Here is an 18,714-nt window from a genome sequence, read left to right on the forward strand (position 1 = left end):
CATCTTTATGGAGTGTCTTCAACATACAGTATATTGTGTAGGAGGTAAACATGTGTGAAGGTTTATCTGTGTGTCTGTCTTGGCGTCTTTGAGAAATGAAAGAAGGAAAACAAGACACAAAGAAAGGGACAGATCAGATAGGAACTGGACAGGCAGCGGAAGAGCTGAGATGGAAGACTGATCTTATCGCTACAGTGATGTTACACTGAGAAGATTAGAATTTGAATCCTGGCATAAGTCCCCAGCTTTGAAATTAAGGTCAACACTCTATATTGTTGAGGGAAAATTATGCAACATTTTATGTGGAGAAAAAAAAGAACAAGGAAAAATGGTGAATCTCAGGCATTTAAAATATGTCTTTCATCAGGGTTGTTGGAAGTTGTTGATCATTGGTGGGCATGTTAAAATATAATCTGCCTTTCATAAAACAGAAAACAAACTCATATATAATTGGATGCTCTAATGTAAAGATCACTAGTAGTCTGAGCTGCTCCATCTGCTTTTAGTTATGATTGACAGCACATGTAAAAAAAAAAAAAAAAAAGTTATATTTATTCTGAGGTAAAAATAGCTAGACTGGATTTTATATTCAGAAAGGATGAGCACTGCAGGCAGACTGGCTGGCTAGATTTATTGTAAACTGTCTCTCCATCTTTTTCATTTCTTTGCCTTCACTGTTTTCACATTACACATCTGTCACTTTAGTCAACTTTTAGTCTCTGAAGCGTGACGTTATTAAACTTTGGGACATTTTAACCCACCGACATAAAGGTTTGCCAAACAGATAATCAGCAGGTCTGAAACTGAATCTCAAATTATATTTCAAAGAATGAAATTGAAACCAGAACACTTATTTACAGTTTATTTTACATTAATGAAAGTCATTACATTATTCGCTCCATTTTAAGCCACATGAGAATTTCATCAGTGCACACCATTTTTTAAGCAAAATAATTAAAGTTTTTATTTTATTTTAATTTAATTTGATATTTTACATTTAGTGGGAGTGGCACAGTGTGTGGGTTTTCTCTCTGGCTTCCTAACACATGCAGGTTAGGGTAATTGTCAGTGTTTTTTCTATCTGTGTGTCAGTTCTGTGATAGACTGATGAACTGTCCAGCGTGGACAGGATTGGCTCCTCCTCCCTCCATCCCCGCGACCCTGGAAGGATAAGCGGTAAAGTTAATAGAAATTCTTTTGCATGTACTAGCAGAGAACTTGTCCAAATAGAAAAACCTATTTCATGTGTATGTTGTATGAGGTATTCCATTGACGGTTCAAGGTTAAATTTTATTGGCAGTTATGTGCAGTAGCTCTGTGCCTGTCACACAGACAACAATTGTATAGAAGAGTTAGAGAATTGAATTGAATAAAAAAATATACAATACTACAATATAAATGGTAGAATAAGTAAACATAGAACTGGAAAAATACTGTTTTTAAAAATAAAAAGTTTACATTTTATGTATGTTCATATATACAAGTTTAGTCACATATATTTGCATAGCACATTTTGACAAAAACACTATTTAGTGGTCTTTACAAAAAACATAAAATCTCTATATAATATGTACATTATAGATGTAAAGTTGTAGTGCAAAGAGCTGAGGTACAGTAGTAAGAGGAATGTGGTGGCTGCTGTAATGCTATGAGAAAAGAAAAAAAAAAAAAAAGCAATTTCACACAATCATAGTGAACATAACCCAGCAGTCCTGCAGTGAAAGTGTGGTGACTGAGCTGTTTCCACTTTCTGAATGGAGAGAAGATGTCTGCTTGGGGGATTGTGCAGAATGACATGTGGATCCTCACCAGAGAGAATATTTGTTCACACACAACAGCAGTAGGCTCTTACAGATAAAATGTGCAGGTGGCCTGAAGGTGGAGCAGAGGTACTTTCTCCTCACCAGACATTCAAATTTGGGTCTCAGCATGCTGTTGCAGTGAAATGTATTCAATTCTTTCGGCCGGTCTCCTGGCGCTCCATCCACACAGGCTGAAAAATGCCTTTGTATAGTAAAGATTTTCAAAATTGAATTTCTGAGTTTCAGGGTCACCTTATTTATTTCGCTTTGATGTATTTGTGCAAGTACAGGTGGTGCACATATTTGCCACTGACTGACATGTTAAAGAATAACAGAGCTTGTAATACAGTTGTTTGTCCAATTCAGTTTTGTTTGGAGGGCTTTCTCCCTCATTCTCCAGAGTACTCTGTTGTTGACTAATGGTGTTTTTATTAGAAAGCTTGACAATGACTTTCTACTCCACGTCTCTTGACACTTCCTCACTCATCTCATCAACCACTTTCACATTCATTGTATTATTTACAGTCCAGCCAAACGCTCATTCACACATGGCATCACATTGCTAGAAGGCTGAGTGTGAGTCAGACTTTGTCAATATGATCAGGTCACATGATCTTTCCTGGTTTTACAACCTGACATGGGTCTGAGAAGTGTTTAATGAAACACTAGACACTACTCAGCGGATTGTGGGAGCCTAAGCGCTGTAAGGGATAACTGCTTGTATTAAATAGCTGTGTTTCTTGACTGCACTTGGAAGAGTCTTTGAAATGGGACAGGCCATGTTGGCCTAACATATTCTCTGTAAAAACATGTCCTTCAGAGGAGCCAACTCTTGAACTGGGGCACAGCAAGACACTAACAAGAGTACAAATTGGAGGAAGAAGAAGGAGATGGAACAGCAGATGCTCTGACATTAATGTGTGTTATTCATCATATCCAGGCTCCTTTGTTTCAGAGGCAAATGAGTCCTTTTTGAAAAGGACACATTTCACACTGTTTTTTTTTTTTAAAGTCCTCCAGAGAAATGTGGCCATGAACAAGTCAGACATTTAAATGTACCTCAATAGAGCTATTTACATGCTTGCAGTTACACTGTATTGAAAGGAAAGAATGTCATGAAACTAAAGCACTACCTGTGATTTCTTTTCTTCACTAGAAATCTTTATTATTCGGTTTAACTTCAATCACAACTTTCCCCGTGGCAATTTAGGTTCTTCAACTGCTCAAATTAGGAGGTTTCTGGTAAACAATTTCAATAACAACTGGGACATTAAAAGATCAATAACCCCTAGCAGACTGTTAGAAGGGGAAATGCTTAGCACTTAAATGCGCCATAAAGTTTTCCAAGAGCCTTAAAATGAGAAATTAAGAACTGTTCTTCTGAGTTGTTCATCAGACAGTTAGTTAGCATTTGTTCTCGAAACAGCTTAAGGTCTTGAGTGAGGAGGCTGCTCCATCATCTTGTCCAGTATATCAACTCCAGTCTCCAGCTTCTACTCTCTAAAAACATGGGAAATTTATGCAAGATTTCTGTGTAGCTGCATCTGTGAATAAGTCTCATGGGACTGCTTTCTGTCACATCACAAGTTTAGGCAAGTAGGTTACTACATGCCAGTGTAGTCTGCATTTTCAGAGCTGTAAGAACTAAAAGCAATGTCTCTATCAGGCAACAGTGCCAACTGGGCATTACACTCACACACCAACTGTGACAGCAGCCTAGGCCAGACTGAACAAACCAATATTTATTTTGGGCGGGATGCAGCCAATGTGTCACTGACTTACCAAACAAGAGCATGATGTTGTGTGAAATAATGAGTGAAAACAGAGAATTTACCATTTTACCCAATTACAAAATAGGGCAGAAAATAGGATTACATGGCTTTCACCATCACCAAAGGTGATGAAAATTGATGTGAAAACACCATGCAGTATAAAGTATGCTATTTGTTAGTGTCACACTGCATATGGAATTCATTTTAAAAATGAAAAAGGATGCATTCGGGGTTATTTTCACGGGATCAGGGTGAATTTTATGGCTCTTATGAATCCACAAAGTCTGTAATATTCCAATTGCAGCTGATTCCTGTTCTTTTTAGGGAAGAACTGTTCATATTTTGCTATAACCTAAATAAATTATAGGAGTTCAAACTCCCATAACTCCCAACTAAGTAATAATATTGTAATAATATTTAACAATATCTCCTCACCAAATATATTGCAATAAATGAGCTGGTAACAATAAAATTTGGTCTGGGACTATTTAAGGCAGTAGGTTGGTGTATGTGTGATTGCCTCAAGACAAACAATATCTGCCATGTCAATTAGAGAACCCAGTGCAACAGTGTGTCTCATTGATGTGTTTTCGAGCAGCAGTGGAAGAATATGACAGGGTTGTCTACACAATACTTTTATAATGCTCCTATATAGGTCTAATTTAGATGATCACCACGTATATCCTTTAATAGCTACAGACAAATTCTATTATAAAGGATTAAAATAAAAAATGCCGTAATAAACTGTATTATACTATATCAGATACTAATATATACTAATATCAGATTATTGCATATTAGGAATTGCAATATAATGGCATCCTGAATTATGTTGTGTGAATTTTAATGAATAGAAAAATAATAATAAAACTTTGATAATGGAGTTTGATTGAAAAAACTAATTTGATTTCCACACCATGGATATTGTGTCACTTCTCCTTGTAACACAGGCTAGCATTTCTGATTTTTCATACAGTCCACCACATTATGAGTTTTTCATGTCTCCCTAAGAAGCTCTATAAGCTTTCATCTTCTCTCCTACTCTTGAACATCTCTGTGTGAATCATAATGACTCTTCAGTTGTGTTCATTCACCCATAGCCTGCCTTGTCACTCTGGATCCTCCTCATTACGGACAACATATCACAGATCTTAACAGGAGCACACTTTGATGGCTCTGTCTACAGACTGTTTTGCCTGGATAAAAACATCTGCCAGTCAAGTGTAATAGGTTATGTGTCTGTCATGGGTCTGTGGTATCATGGCTCTGGGAGGCAGCAAACAACAACCTGTTCGCTGCACTTCATATGTGCTGAAACAAAACACCTGGTGCTCTGTGTTTAGATACTGTAGCGATGAATGGGAAAAGTAGCGTTTGATTCGCCCAAGGTCTCTCTTTTTGCTTGCAGTAGTCATACATCTCTCTCGATAGACTAGTGTATTGAATGAAGAAAAGACTGTTTAAACTGAAAAGGTGCCATTGTTTTGGATGCCTGTATTTTGTGGGGCTTGATTTGGGTAAGAAGCAGGCATCAGAGCGAATGCTTTTGACGTTTCAGTTGAATGAGTTGCAGGGTTACGGAATCACCATGATGGTTTGGCAGGAGTGTAATGGTGTCAGCTGGCGTGCATTAGGGAATTTATGGCTCATTGAAAGTGAGGGGAGAAATGGCTGGTGCAATGGAAAAAAAAAATACACTGTGAATGCAAGTTGTATGTACTTACTCAAAACCATGATAAATATCTCAGTGTATTCCTGTTTTGCTACTGAAACTAGCTGGTATGGCACCCTCTAACGTGTCCTGGTTTTTTTTTTGTTTTTTTTTGGTGCTCACTAAAGTTTGAATAAATGCTTTTCAACCAGCTTAAAAGAAACAATATATTATAGAATATAGGCCTAAGGTGAAGGGATTATTAAGTACATTTTAACCTCCTTAAAATATAATCATGGATAAAGCATTTATTTTGATTATCCAAGAGGTAGTGATTTTTTTCTCTATTCCCTGTAAAATGCTGCAGGCTGTACTTTGGAGGAAGTCAGTAGGAAGAATGAGATCCCCTCAAGGCAACCAGTGTTTTTGGACAAAGATTCGTAGCATGAGTTGTTGAGTACAAGAAGTCCTAAGGGAGTCCAGTGATGTGTAAGTAAAACTAAAGAATAGATCTGTGTGATCAAATAGAGTGAGGTGAAGAAAGTAGTCCAATAAAGGAGCCAATTTATTGTCCTTATTGCAGTATATTCCATTGTGAAATGTAATTATCAATCTAATAATAAAAGCAGGTTCACAGATGATTAAATAGAAGAAATTAATTCCCACTGATTTAACCCTGTACTTTTGACAGAAAGGTTCAGTGAAACCGAACACTGCCAGCTGTGCAGTGAGGATGGTCCATGCGAGACACACACCTGCTGGGAATTCAAGATTGAGTTGGCTGTTTACCTGCCAGACGTCTCAGAGCTTCCTCTTCTTGTGGCATAAACAAAGTCATCTTTAGAGTTAATGATCTATAACCATTCATTCTTACTTGTCCTATAAACAGTCCAAAAAGCAGAGATGCTGGAATTATGAGCTTTCTGAGTCTAAATTTAAAAAAAAAAAAGAGTTATGATTTCGCTTTCATTCTTCTTTGGTTTTCTGTATAATTGGATACCCATGTTCCTCCCACTGGTAGCTGCTCTTCTGGCAGTACCAGTCAATGGTCACCTCCCATGGTGGCGAGCCTCTCTGTGTTGTACCGACCTAAAGCAATAGATGCTTCTCTGGAGGTCTCCAGTGACTAATATTGCTTATTCTCTGTGTCGTGCCAGGCACCAGCACCACCAGGGGCTGAATGAAGAGAGTACAAATAGATAAGCACAGCAGGTGAAAGAGGAGATGCAGAGAGAGTAAGGGGCACATGTGGACGAGAGAGAGGTACTGGAGCCCAGAGTGAGAGGGAGGCAGGGAGAGAAGGGCAACTATTTGAGCCTTAAAGTCTTAAAGGACAATTACACCTTTTTTTTTTTACAACTTGGTTTTATTTTTATAAAGTGGTTTTGACCTTCCTTCCTATATTGTTTAAGTTGTACTGACCAATTTAATAGCTTAAATGAAAAGGACATTATGCAGTGTTGAAGTGGACTGGCTTAGCGTAGCGTGAATTGAAGCAGGTGGAAAAGACACACTGCCTCTAAAACTCAGCTTATCTAAAGCTCATTAAGTTTGGTTTCAAACCAAACAAACGACACTTTCAGAAATCCAAATGAGCATTTCTCATTAATTGGGAAAGTGAAAGTGACTTATATGGCCAAGTATGGTGACCCATACTTGGAATTTGTGCTCTGCATTTAACCCATCACAAAGTGCACACACACAGTAGTGAACACACACACACACCCAGAGCAGTGGGCAGCCAATGCTGCGGCGCCCGGGGAGCAGTTGGGGGTCCGGTGCCTTGCTCAAGGGTCTTCTCAATAGAGAAGCTGTGCTTAGTGTGTTTTAACAATTATTTCAGCATCAAAAGCATCAAAACTCCTGCTTGAGAACAGAAAATAAATGTTAAGACAAAACCATCACAGCTTAAAATCCACTTACTAGCTTTTAACTGTCTTTAAACAGTAAACACTAAAAACTAGTAAACACAAGGAATTTTAAAAGTGCTATGAATAAATCATACCAGCTACTGAGGAACTGGAAGTTAAAGTTGCACTCAAATTTTCATCCATGAAGATGTATCAGAGCTAGATGCAAAATCACTGAAAGTTCCAAATTAAAGACTATGAAAAAACTATGCAGGAGCATGAACGTGACGGTAACATCACCAAATCTCAGCAATTAGATTTCTTTTTTGCACAGCATTAGTGTAGGGTTATGCTGTACTGGTACTTCAAGTATTGTCAGACCCATAATACTTTAAACAATACCTGAGAACCTATTCAATTACACTAATTCACCCCCTGTGTAAAAAATGGGGGGGGGGGGTAAAATCATTAGCTCACCTTTTGCAGTCATTGTCTTAAGGCACCCCTGGCAGTTTTAGAATGACTGCAGGTCAGAAATTAGCCACTGAATCTTTGTTCCCAGTGGAGTACTTTTAAAAAAAGCCTCTCCACAATCATTAGTACATTTTAATTAGGTCATTTGCTGCAACAGATGCTCAGTAGGTCCTTATATGAAAGCGTCTGCAGTGTGGAGTTGATTTTGCATGGTGTGGGTTTATCCCCTATAGCTCTTGTCCTCAAATGATGGTAAATCGGGATCACACAGATTGCTAGGGGGCGCAGCAGGTGAGATAATACAAGTGTTGTATAATACTAAAGTCAGAGCAGAATGACAAAACAGTCTGCAATTTTCCTCTATAATCATAAGTTAAAAGAGTCCCTAAATGGGGTGTCTCTGCAGGGCTTTTGGCCTCTCCGTGTGACAGAAAACACTCTTCAGAAAACATACATGCATTGCATATGGGCCTTTCTGATCCACAAGATCAAAAGCAAAACATTTATTTTATATAAACAGCAAACATGCTACTGAGCCCTATTTGTTCCAGCTCAGCCCAGTCAGATCTCAGTTGAGGTTGTGGGTGGAGAACCAGTTGGATGGAACCTCTCCATGGTGCTGAGCTGTAGTCCTATGGCTATAAAGCTATTCCCAGAAAAGTTATCACACTGGGCACACATAGCTCATAGCGAGGTTTAAGTGCATGTAGGATAAGTGGCAACACAGAGGATGGGTCAACAGCAATAATGCCATTTTACTAGCACCCTGACACTAGGATACAGTATGTAGATAGATAGATAGATAGATAGATAGATAGATAGATAGATAGATAGATAGATAGATAGATAGATAGATAGATAGATAGATAGATAGATAGATAGATAGATAGATAGATAGATAGATAGATAGATAGATATGTTGCACATTTGTCCCACAGCTGAAATAACACTGCAGTCTGATATATTGGTATATTACAACTTTTTACAGTCTATAGGTGTAGAGGACAGTTGGGCAATCTACTAGGAGCAGTGGTTGTAGTCTGACAGCAGCAGGAAGTTAAGGACCTGTGGTAGTGCTCGGTCACGCAATTAGGATGGAGCAGTCTGTCACTGGCAGAACTGTGTTCTCCAGCAGGATGTTAGCTTGGCCAACATCCTCCTGTCTCCCACCACCTGCACTGGGTCTAGGGGACTTCTCAGTACATATCTGGCCTTCTTAATTAGATTATCCAGTCTTTTCTTGTTCACAGTCAAGCTGCTGCTGCCCCAGCACACCTCTACATAAAAGATCTCTAGCGCCCCCACAGTATCAGAGAAGTTCCTCAGGGTGTCCCCTGCACTCCAAATGACCCCAGTCTCCTCAGCAGCTGGGGCCTGCTCTGGCCTTTCTAATAAAGTGCGCCAGTGTTATCTGATCAGTCCAGTTTATTGTTGAAGTGAACACCTAGGTCTTTATAAGAGTCCACTCTCCCAATGTCCTTTCCCTTAATGTTCCCTGGTGCAAGAGGAGTCTGCACCTTTGGAAGTCCACTAGGAGCCCCTTGGTCTTCCTCATTTTGATTTCAATGTGGTTACACAGACATCAGTCCACAAAGTCCTGGATCAGTTCTCTGTACTTCCTGTCATCGTTGTCTGAGATTAGACAATTGCAGAGTTTACTCAGAGAACTTTGACAGGAAACCATTCAGTGAGCTGTATTTCAAGTACAGTATACAGATAGTGATTTTGCAATATGAGCGATGATGAGATGACATGCAGGGAGCATGAGCATGAAGCAATTTCAGTGCCTCTTTTTCCCCTCACTCATGTTACATTTGTCTCTGTGTCTTACTGATGACATCTATCCATCCATTATCTATACCCGCTTATTCCTAGCTAGAGTTCTGCTGGAGCCTTATTTTATATAATATATAATTATATGTAATTCTATATGAGTAGGTTTCTGCAAAGCAGCTTGATATAGAAAAACAGGAAGAGTTGTATGGTTCCTTTAAGTTCAGGTGGTGTTTTTTAAGTGCAGTCATGAAGATTTTGGCAGCAAACATGCTTGAACAGCTACTTTAATCTACGAGATATACAACTGTTGTATTTGTATAAAGTGCACCAAAACAAACACAATTCACTGTATCATGTTTTCTTAACAATGAACTACTAAATTAGGTAATCAGTAATATTATTGGATACCTCTTGGATAGTGTGCATGCAGGCTTTTATTTTGTGGATTTATTACTTTTATTTATGTGCATACATCATTTTTTAATCCCTTGAACTTGAATGTACAATTTGAATCCTGTACAGCAATGTAAAAAAAAAAACACACACACACACACACATATATGTATATATATATATATATATATATATACAAAAGTAACAAACCTCAGAATTGTCTAGATGTCCCTGATGAAAATAACTACAGCCTGAGTTGTCTGTGTAGGGGTCGTCATTATATCTTGGTTGGAAAAAAAACCAAACTCTTTTCTAGTGGTTTAGTGCCTGAGATCATCACGCCCCCCTACTGATGACACCCTACCAAGTGAAAAACTGTCAGATGTGTGTGTCTACACACAAGTTGTAAACAGTGTGAAAACCATCTCTCTTCTCTACAACTGGAAGCAAAGCAGCTTATTTAACTGTTTAAGTTGAACTAGCTTTCTGCTGCCTTGTATTTGTTGTTCTAAATTGGCAAGAAACCCTGGTAAGAATGAGACCATGTATCTATTAAGCACTGAAACACTTTTGAAAGCAGTGTCACCACAACACACCTTCTTCTGCCAGACTGAAAGACCCAGAGCAAGAAGAGGAGTGAAAAAATCAACCCCTTGTTACAATATCCTGCCATGCCTGATATTTCACCATCTGAAATCTGATATTTTCTCAAACACAAAAATAGACCTTCATTTTGGGGAGCCTGGTTGGTAAAAAGGAGCTGACACTTTAGCAATTGGAGGAATTCAAACAGGAATGCATGGGTACAAACCTCTGCATACATGTAAACAGTATGAGCCTTTGGGAGACATACACAAGTAGATGCAGTGTTAGATTATGCCAGTAGGCACTGCAGTTAATTTTCTTGTGAAAAAATATCAAAGAACCACAAAACCACTCATCTAATATTTAATTAAATCTATTTACCTCAAGCAGTGCATTTTTAAATGTTATTCAGGTAACCATGATTTCAAATTTTCCTTTCTCTTTTGTCTTTTGAAGCGAAGAAATTAAACAGCAGAGATTTTTTGTTCAAGTATCAATTGACTATTTGATGCCCTAGAGAGAGAGGGATGCAACAACCCAGGGAGCTGTCTCTGGTTTAATCAATCAATCAATCAATCAATCAATCAATCAATCAATCAATCAATCAATCAATCAATCAATCAATCAATCAATCAATCAATCAATCAATCAATCAATCAATCAATAATGCACAAGGCACAATAATGCTCGAGAAAAGCAGATATGGGAGGCATGTCTGCACAAGGTTGGATTTATGCTTCTTTGTCCACAAGCAAATGTGCCCAGAACACGTTTGGAGACATTCTGAGATATGTTTCTTTTACACTTGTATGGATTGGGGATATCACATAGCAAACCACAGTTTACGCAAGAACACTCAGCGCAGGGATGAGAAGAGAAAAAGCATGATAAAGGAGAGAATCATCAGTCAGATGTAGGTACAGAGACACTCAAAAAGGCTGAGTGTATTGCAGAGAAAAAGGATGTAGCAGTTATGAGCTCATTGTTTACTGACATGGTTCTGCCAACGTGCCATTGCATTTTGAATTACTTGGCAGACAAGGTGGCAGACAAATGAATGAATGGTCTTGTTGAGAGGCAGCAATTGAAAGAAACAGAGATGAGGAACAGAAAGCTCTGGAAGAAGTTTTCATCTGTCAAGATATAGACAAAGTTGCTAAAGGATTTACAAGATTGAAAACAGAAAGCGGAAGCTAGTAATTGCATGGCCTCTGGCCCCTTGATATTATCTCTTCCTGACATGTGTGCATCTCCTATTAATACATGCAGGGAGCATGAGCATGAAGCAATTTCAGTGGCTCTTTTTCCCCTCACTCATGTTACATTTGTCTCTGTGTCTAACTGATGACAGATGCAGGATGATATAAATGAATGGGGAAAGGAAGGAAAGAAGGAAGGAAGACTCATTGCCAAGACATCACCCCTTATTATACCTTTATATTCCCTCTAGAATTGGGAGTTTTGAGTTTTATAGTTCAACGTTTCAGTGATAAACTAAGATTTTAACCTCAAGAACCCAAGTGTTACATGCACATTAAATACACTAATACCTTTCTCTCTGTGTGCGTCTCTCTCTCCTCAGGCTCAGTGTCTCTCAGTGTATTCCTGGTATCTGTTGCCTTTGCAGTATGCGCTGTTTGGCTGGTAGCTCTGTGTGGTGTCTGCACCTGGTGTCAACGTAAACTGGTAAGTTACAGTGCTTCTTATTCACACATTTGCTTATTTCTATATAACTGAGCTGAAACTGGTGGACACTCCTGGGAATTTTTGCTTGCACTGAAAGGGGTTCTGTGTTGGGGATGGACAGAGAAAAATGCCATACAACACTAGGTTTTCATTACTCACTATTATACAGTATGGTAATCAGATTAACAAATGCTGTTGTACGGTTTTAATACATTAAAATGTTTGTAATTGACATGAAAGGTTGTAATATTTACTATGAGATTAGATGAGATAAGATGAGGTGAGATGAGAAGACAAGAGAACGGTAGAGAAGAGAAAAGAGAAAAGTAGAGAAGAGAACAGAACAAAACAGAAGAGACAAGATGAGAAAAGAGAGGAGAAGAGACGAGAAGAGATGAGATGAGAAGAAAGAAGAGATAAGTAGAGAGGAGATGAGATGGGTAGAGAAGAGAAGAGATGAGTAGAGGAGAGAAAAGAGAAGAGAAGAGAAGAGAAGAGAAGAGAAGAGAAGAGAAGAGAAGAGAAAAGAGATTAGATGAGAAGAGGAGAGGAGAGAAAATGAAATGGGATGAAGTAATAGAGTATGATGATACCAATCACCTTGGGCTTTAGAAACTTTTATGTACCTAATAATTAATAAAATGATCAAGATGTGTTTGATCATGATAATATAATAGTAGATTATTTATTGCATACCATTTATTATGTATAATAGATAATTATTAGAAATGACCAGAAATAGATTTTCATCTTCAGCTACTTTGGTTTGCTACAAATGCTTTGAAATTGATACCAAAAAAGTATTTAAGTGCAATACCCAGCCCTACGACTGAGGTCTCCCATGAAAACACATCTGCCTCCATATTCTTTAATAACATATTTCTGACCAACTGTATGGCACTGCAGATGTCTGGGCAGTCAGGCTTTCTTTCTTGTGATTGTACTGTGACCTTGAATTGAATGTATATATTTATATGTATATGGTTATTGAACAGTGTTTGGCTTTCTGTGCTCTCTGGCATGGGCATCAGGGAGAGGCTGTTTAGCCATGACAGCAAACACGTTTAGAAACCTTAGTGCATTGTGTAAACATGGCTTTGTGCTCTCTGAGCTTTGTGCATTGTGGTTGCTCTAGCCTCCAGCGCCATGCTAATGATTCATATGCAAATGAGCATCACTCAGAGCTTTCGGCTGCTGCTGGAACTGTACTGTAATTCATCCAATACATTTTGATCTGCTGGCATTTCCTACTCTGTGTCCTGGTTTCCTCCCTCCCTGCCTCTCTCTTGTCCAACTCTCTCATCTCTGTCTGTCTGTTTGAGGAGTTATGCAGCACAACAGCTGATGAAAGATACACAAGCTGATAGCTAACTTGGCTATTCAGAGGAAAAACACCTATGCTAAATGGCATAATTTTCTAGGGGAACGTTGCTGTCATTGCTTTGGAGAAACAAAACCCCCAAATCGGACAAACAAAGCCATTATTTCTTATCTGTGTTTACCCTAAAGTATCTCTGTCTCTGTCTTTGTCTTTGTGCACCCTTGATTTCCATTCTACACTCAATGCTATGGTTTGTATTTGTCCCTTTGTCACTTTATCTCTGTGTCCTTGTCAGAAAGTCACAGATTTTTTCCAGGATTGTCCCTGTCTTCTGTCATCTCTACTTCCACTGTAGTGTCCCCTTCATAGTTCCTGTCTTTTTTCTATCTTCCATATCGTTATCTTTTGTTTGCTTTGAGTGTCACACTCAAAAAATACATAACCAAACAGCTACAGGTAAAAATACGTGCGGTATGTGAGAATATGGCATTAAAATGGCTGCAAATTGTCTTCACGATCAACTGATCAACTAGTTGCTTGAGCTCTGGTTAGTCAAGCTGGTTTTGTGTATAGGATATTCAGAAGAGAAGTGGTTTTCAGCTACTGCATTTTTCTGTTATATATAACACATTTTTTTGTAAACAGTTATGTGGATTAGTGTATTATCCAACAACAGATAGTTCCATGAACATTTGAGGGTGTTACTTATGTATATTTTATAGTAACAACATAAGGGAGGCATTAAAATCCATTATCAGGCACTAATGTGCAACAGCAAATAGATTTTGAGGGAATTGTAATGCTGACCAGAGAACACTGACCTTTCCATTAACACTGTGAGGAAATGCTGTTAGTTACAATACAGTAGCTGCTCCTGTGTATGTATATTTATAGCAACTAAAGCACTACTAAACAATTTATGCTTTAGACACTATGCTTCATTCAAAAAGTAACTGGGACATCAAATTAGTAGAATATAAACATATTTTCCGGGAGTTAGGATGGGTGAATTCAGGTTTTGTGTGTTTCAAGAGGTAGATCACTTATTCTTCTGATAAATCACACAAAGTATCAGTGTTACATTTTTGGACTGAAAAGAAAATGATTCATACAAAGGTATTTGCTCCATAAGAGATGAAGCAGTCTGGAACTGGTTTCATGCCATCGGTTGTTTTATGTGAGTGGAGTGGGGAGGGGAGTGGGAGGAGGAGGGAAGTGAGAGGCAGAGGCAGAAGCAGCCACCGAGTCATGCATGCAGACAAGAGGAGAAGATGCTACTGAAATCCAGGTGTGTGACCAACATTTTGACAGCAGCACTCAGGAGGATGCACCAGAGGGAAACAGGGCCACATTGCTCTGAACAGGGATTCCCATCTGTCCCTCTCACATCTGCAGTTCATCTCTTGTGGCATCTTTAATCTCCTCTGAACAGCAATCGCACCTTCATCATTCTGGGTTCTGTTTTAAATCTCTTATCCTGCCACTTTCTGTTTCTCTCTTGACCCTCTACTCTGTCGTTATACAGTTGCTCCTGTTTCTCCCCATCCTGACAATCCTCCGTTCTGTTTCTCACATCCTCCTACACTCTCTCAACATTGTACCTTCTCCACCCTCTCCTCTCCCGCCTCCTGAAGATTTTATGATTTTTTGTTAATGATAGATGAGCTGCACTTGATAGCACCATCCTGACTGCTAGAAATCTATCCTTCACCGAGTCCCTAAATCTAATATGATTCTGTACTGTGTGTATGCTTTGTATTATACCCATGTGTCGACTGTGTAGTGGCTGGATGTAGGAACAGGTCAGGACAGGCCTCAAGCTTCAGTCTCTATGGTGAAAATGTTGAATTGGACATATGAGATGTGATTGATAAATAATAGAGCATGTTGTGGATTCATCAGAGAAAGATACAGTAGAATTCCTGAACAGACCACCTGCCTACAGTCACTGAAAACCGCATTCAGATAAACATTGTGCTGCGCCTTAAAGCCTCTAGGATGCACTGGAGGTAAAATTATTTACAAGCACATATATATCGCTGAGTTAAAAATTGAGGAATAAATCTCTCAACCATCCAAAAAAGAAAGAAAATGCTATAAAAATATCAGATTAAAATCATTCATGTAAAAAAACATTAACGATACATGTTTAATTTCCCTTTTCAGTAGTTTTTTACGTTAAAGACATTAAGAAAGAAATAGAAGCAACAGAAATTGATTGAATCCTTATATTTCTGTGTTTTCTTGAAAAGCAGCAACAACCATTGAACATTAATAGTGGTGTCAACAACACGTGTGACCTTTTAAATTTTAGTCTCATAGACTTTTGCCACAGATGTGGTCGATCAGAAAAGACGTACAGGTAGTTTGTAGTCATATGTGCCATTTTGACTCTTCAGGCCTCTTCTTTGTCTACATCTGGACCCATCTCTTCCAGAGTTTTCAGACAGCTTTAAAATATTCATAAGGCCGCATTCAAAACTATCCAGACTGTAGGCAGTGTGCCTGATTTCAGTCAGGGCCCATAAACAAGGCTGTACAACAGGCGCTATTATGTCAACCTAACTGTTTTTTGAGCTTTAGTTCTATAAATATCTCATTTATATGTGTTATTCTCTACTACATTAAGGTGTTCTAATAATGAGTGGGGTTAATAAATATTTTGGTAAAAACTGCAAAATAATCAAAAAGCTATTTTTGTTAGTTTTTAAAAGATGCTCTTCACTGGCTCTCCCCATTTCATGAATGATTGAAATAAGACAAGTTCAGTCAACTCAGTAAATCATACTGTCAGACTGTCCCCATTTTGATACTTTATTTTGTCGCTCACATGGAGGCATAGCAGCTTGGAAGTTAGCACTGCCACATTCAACATACTGGCCCTGAACCCAGTGTTAAATTTTTATGTTCTCTATTTGTGTGTCTGCCCCACTTTGCTCCAATAGTCCAAAGACCTGAAAGCCACATCACCTGGAAAATCTAAGTTGTTTTTGGGTGTAAGCATGAAACACTTATGGACCTGTGACATGAAAGATTCATAAAGATGTAGGTAAACACCAAGGACTAATTAGTTTGTGTGATGCTAATCTATGAGAAAAGCATAACAGCATTCAGTTCTTCTTTTAAAATATACAATTTTCCAAATTCATAAGCTGTTTGCGTCACTGTAACGTCACATCATCACGCCACAGTCTACTGTTCTCTTCGGCTGTGTGTTTGATGCAGAGTGTGTTGCTGAACTTTTGATGAATAGGGGAGGAGTTGAATTGACACTTCAAAGGGCGACGTTATGAATTTGATTATCACTGAGTTCTTCTGCAGTCAAGTGGAGCATGTCTGAGAGTGTAAGAATGAAACAGCACACACCTAAATCACCTAAATGTTCCTGAAAAAGCCACTATGATTACACTTATTTGATGCTCAATACTTACAATGTAACTCATTAGAATGAGGCTAGTGATGGTTTAATTTCATATCAACCTCAATCATAGATGCAATTAAAACTCTGTAACTGTTACTGCTACTTTTTTTGTATTAATAAAAGTATCTACAGAAAAAAACTTTTAAGTTTCAACTTCAAATATTTTATTTTAATCTGTCTCATGTGATGTGATTTTTTATTTATTGATGGCTAATGCAGAAAGGTCATACTCAAACTACTGCTTTAGATACAATTATATGTAATTAAAAGTCAGTCTAATTTATGTGGTAGGTAATTATCTGCAACAGCAGATGGTAGTGTCTTTGAGATATCCAAGCTCTGCAGGAGCAAAACCAAAATGTTTTTTTTATGGATAAATCTCGGTCTAATTGTGTTTCACACCAGGTTAAGGAATGAGGAGAAGTCTTGTCTATGTAGTGGACATTTAATGGCATGTGGCCACTTCGTCTTCAGGTTCTTCATGTTGTGAGCTTATGAAGGAAATGTGTTGTGTAAGAGTGTGTCTCAGCTGGGAAGAGTTTAGTGTTATCACCCTCAGTTGATCAGTAAAAATATATGTAGATTTAGTAAAAACATACAAAGTTCATAATTGTAGCAGCTGTATGCTGTTCACCCGAGAGCCCTATCCACTAAGTGGTAAAGATTTGCACAGTGTGTAAAGTGCAGAACTGAGATATATGAAGTATTGCAGTAGGAGTGTATGCATTTTTGTTGGCTAGCTAAAATTTCTACAATCTCACCCAGCAAATGAGCCTGTTTCTCTTCTAGAAGAGCTCGTAATATCAACACTCGTATGCTCTCAGAAGACATCATTTGTAAAAGTTTTTTCCATTTGCATTTTTTCCCTTTTTTTTTTGTTAGCTGGATTTCTACTTGACATCAGGATTTATGGGCAGTTCCACTCCACATACTCTGACTGACTGATTTGATTTATAGTTATGCATATGATTTCAAATGTGGCTTGCTCCATATCATATTTACAGCAGTAATTGCTTTCTTCCTTACATTCTTTCATTGACTGTGACAGATAACAGAAGACTTGTAGTGGTGATTGTTTTGGTAGGCGTTTGCTAGAAGACTTGCTAAGGCCATCATCAGCATCAATAACAATCTGCATCAGCATTGCAGAGTTTAGGTGAATACAAATGCAGAAAAAGCTAATTTCTTATCAGTAGTATCCCCATTGCTGCCATTGTCTGGACATGTGGTCACATTATGTGCACAGACTCTGTGGTTACATCTTGGTAACCCCTTAAGAAACAACTTTTAAGTATCGCATTTGCAGGTGTAATAAATAATTTGATGTCAGCACCTTAAGGTTTCATACCTGTTTAGTTTTACATGACTGTGTGTTTTGAACTCTAATAAATATTCAGTATTCTGTGTTTACATCAATCCCGTCATGTGCATGATTTAATTCCGAAGCTGGTGTAAAGGTCACTTTGTGCATTGTGCCAGTGTGCTTTCCGTTTATTTGTGCATAAAGACATGTTTGTGCATATGTCATGCATGTTCAAGTGAGAGTGCGTTTCTGCATCTCATTTTTAGGTAAGTGGTCCCTCGTCACCTTTTGAGCCTCAGAAGCTGGCTGTAGTCCTGGCATCAAACCAATTTGTTGCTCTTCCCTCATTCATCATATTTTACAACATGTGTTGGAACCTGAGGCTGTTCCAAAGCCTCTATAATGAGCACTTCACTTGCGAAACAGCTTTTGTAAATACCCATCAAGACATGGCTCTAATATCTGTCTCCCCATCACTCTCTGTCTCTCTTTCTCTCTTGTCCCTTTGCAGGGGAAGAGGAATAAGCCTGGAGTGGAGGCTGCCAGCTCTCCAGATTCTGTGAGAGGTCGAGGGGAAAATAAAGCCATCAAGTAGGTGTCAGGCCGGGTGTAGATGGAAGCATATGGAAGTGATATATGATGTAGTGATAACAGCCATTTCTTATTGGAAAGCTAACCAT

General features: G+C 38.4%; 1 protein-coding gene across 2 annotated transcripts in view; it reads left to right on the forward strand.

The window, feature by feature from the left end:
- Positions 1-18,714, forward strand: part of syt7b (synaptotagmin VIIb) — a 79,430-nt gene that overhangs the window by 23,324 nt on the left and 37,392 nt on the right. For both annotated transcript variants that reach the window (XM_026320067.1, XM_026320068.1), the window contains exons 2-3: positions 11,886-11,989; positions 18,546-18,625. In XM_026320067.1, coding sequence (XP_026175852.1) covers positions 11,886-11,989; positions 18,546-18,625 — 184 coding nt within the window. The remainder of the gene's footprint in view (positions 1-11,885; positions 11,990-18,545; positions 18,626-18,714) is intronic.

This window comes from Mastacembelus armatus, chromosome 3 (genome assembly GCF_900324485.2).
Source record: "Mastacembelus armatus chromosome 3, fMasArm1.2, whole genome shotgun sequence".
NCBI classification, from domain to species: Eukaryota; Metazoa; Chordata; class Actinopteri; order Synbranchiformes; family Mastacembelidae; genus Mastacembelus; species Mastacembelus armatus.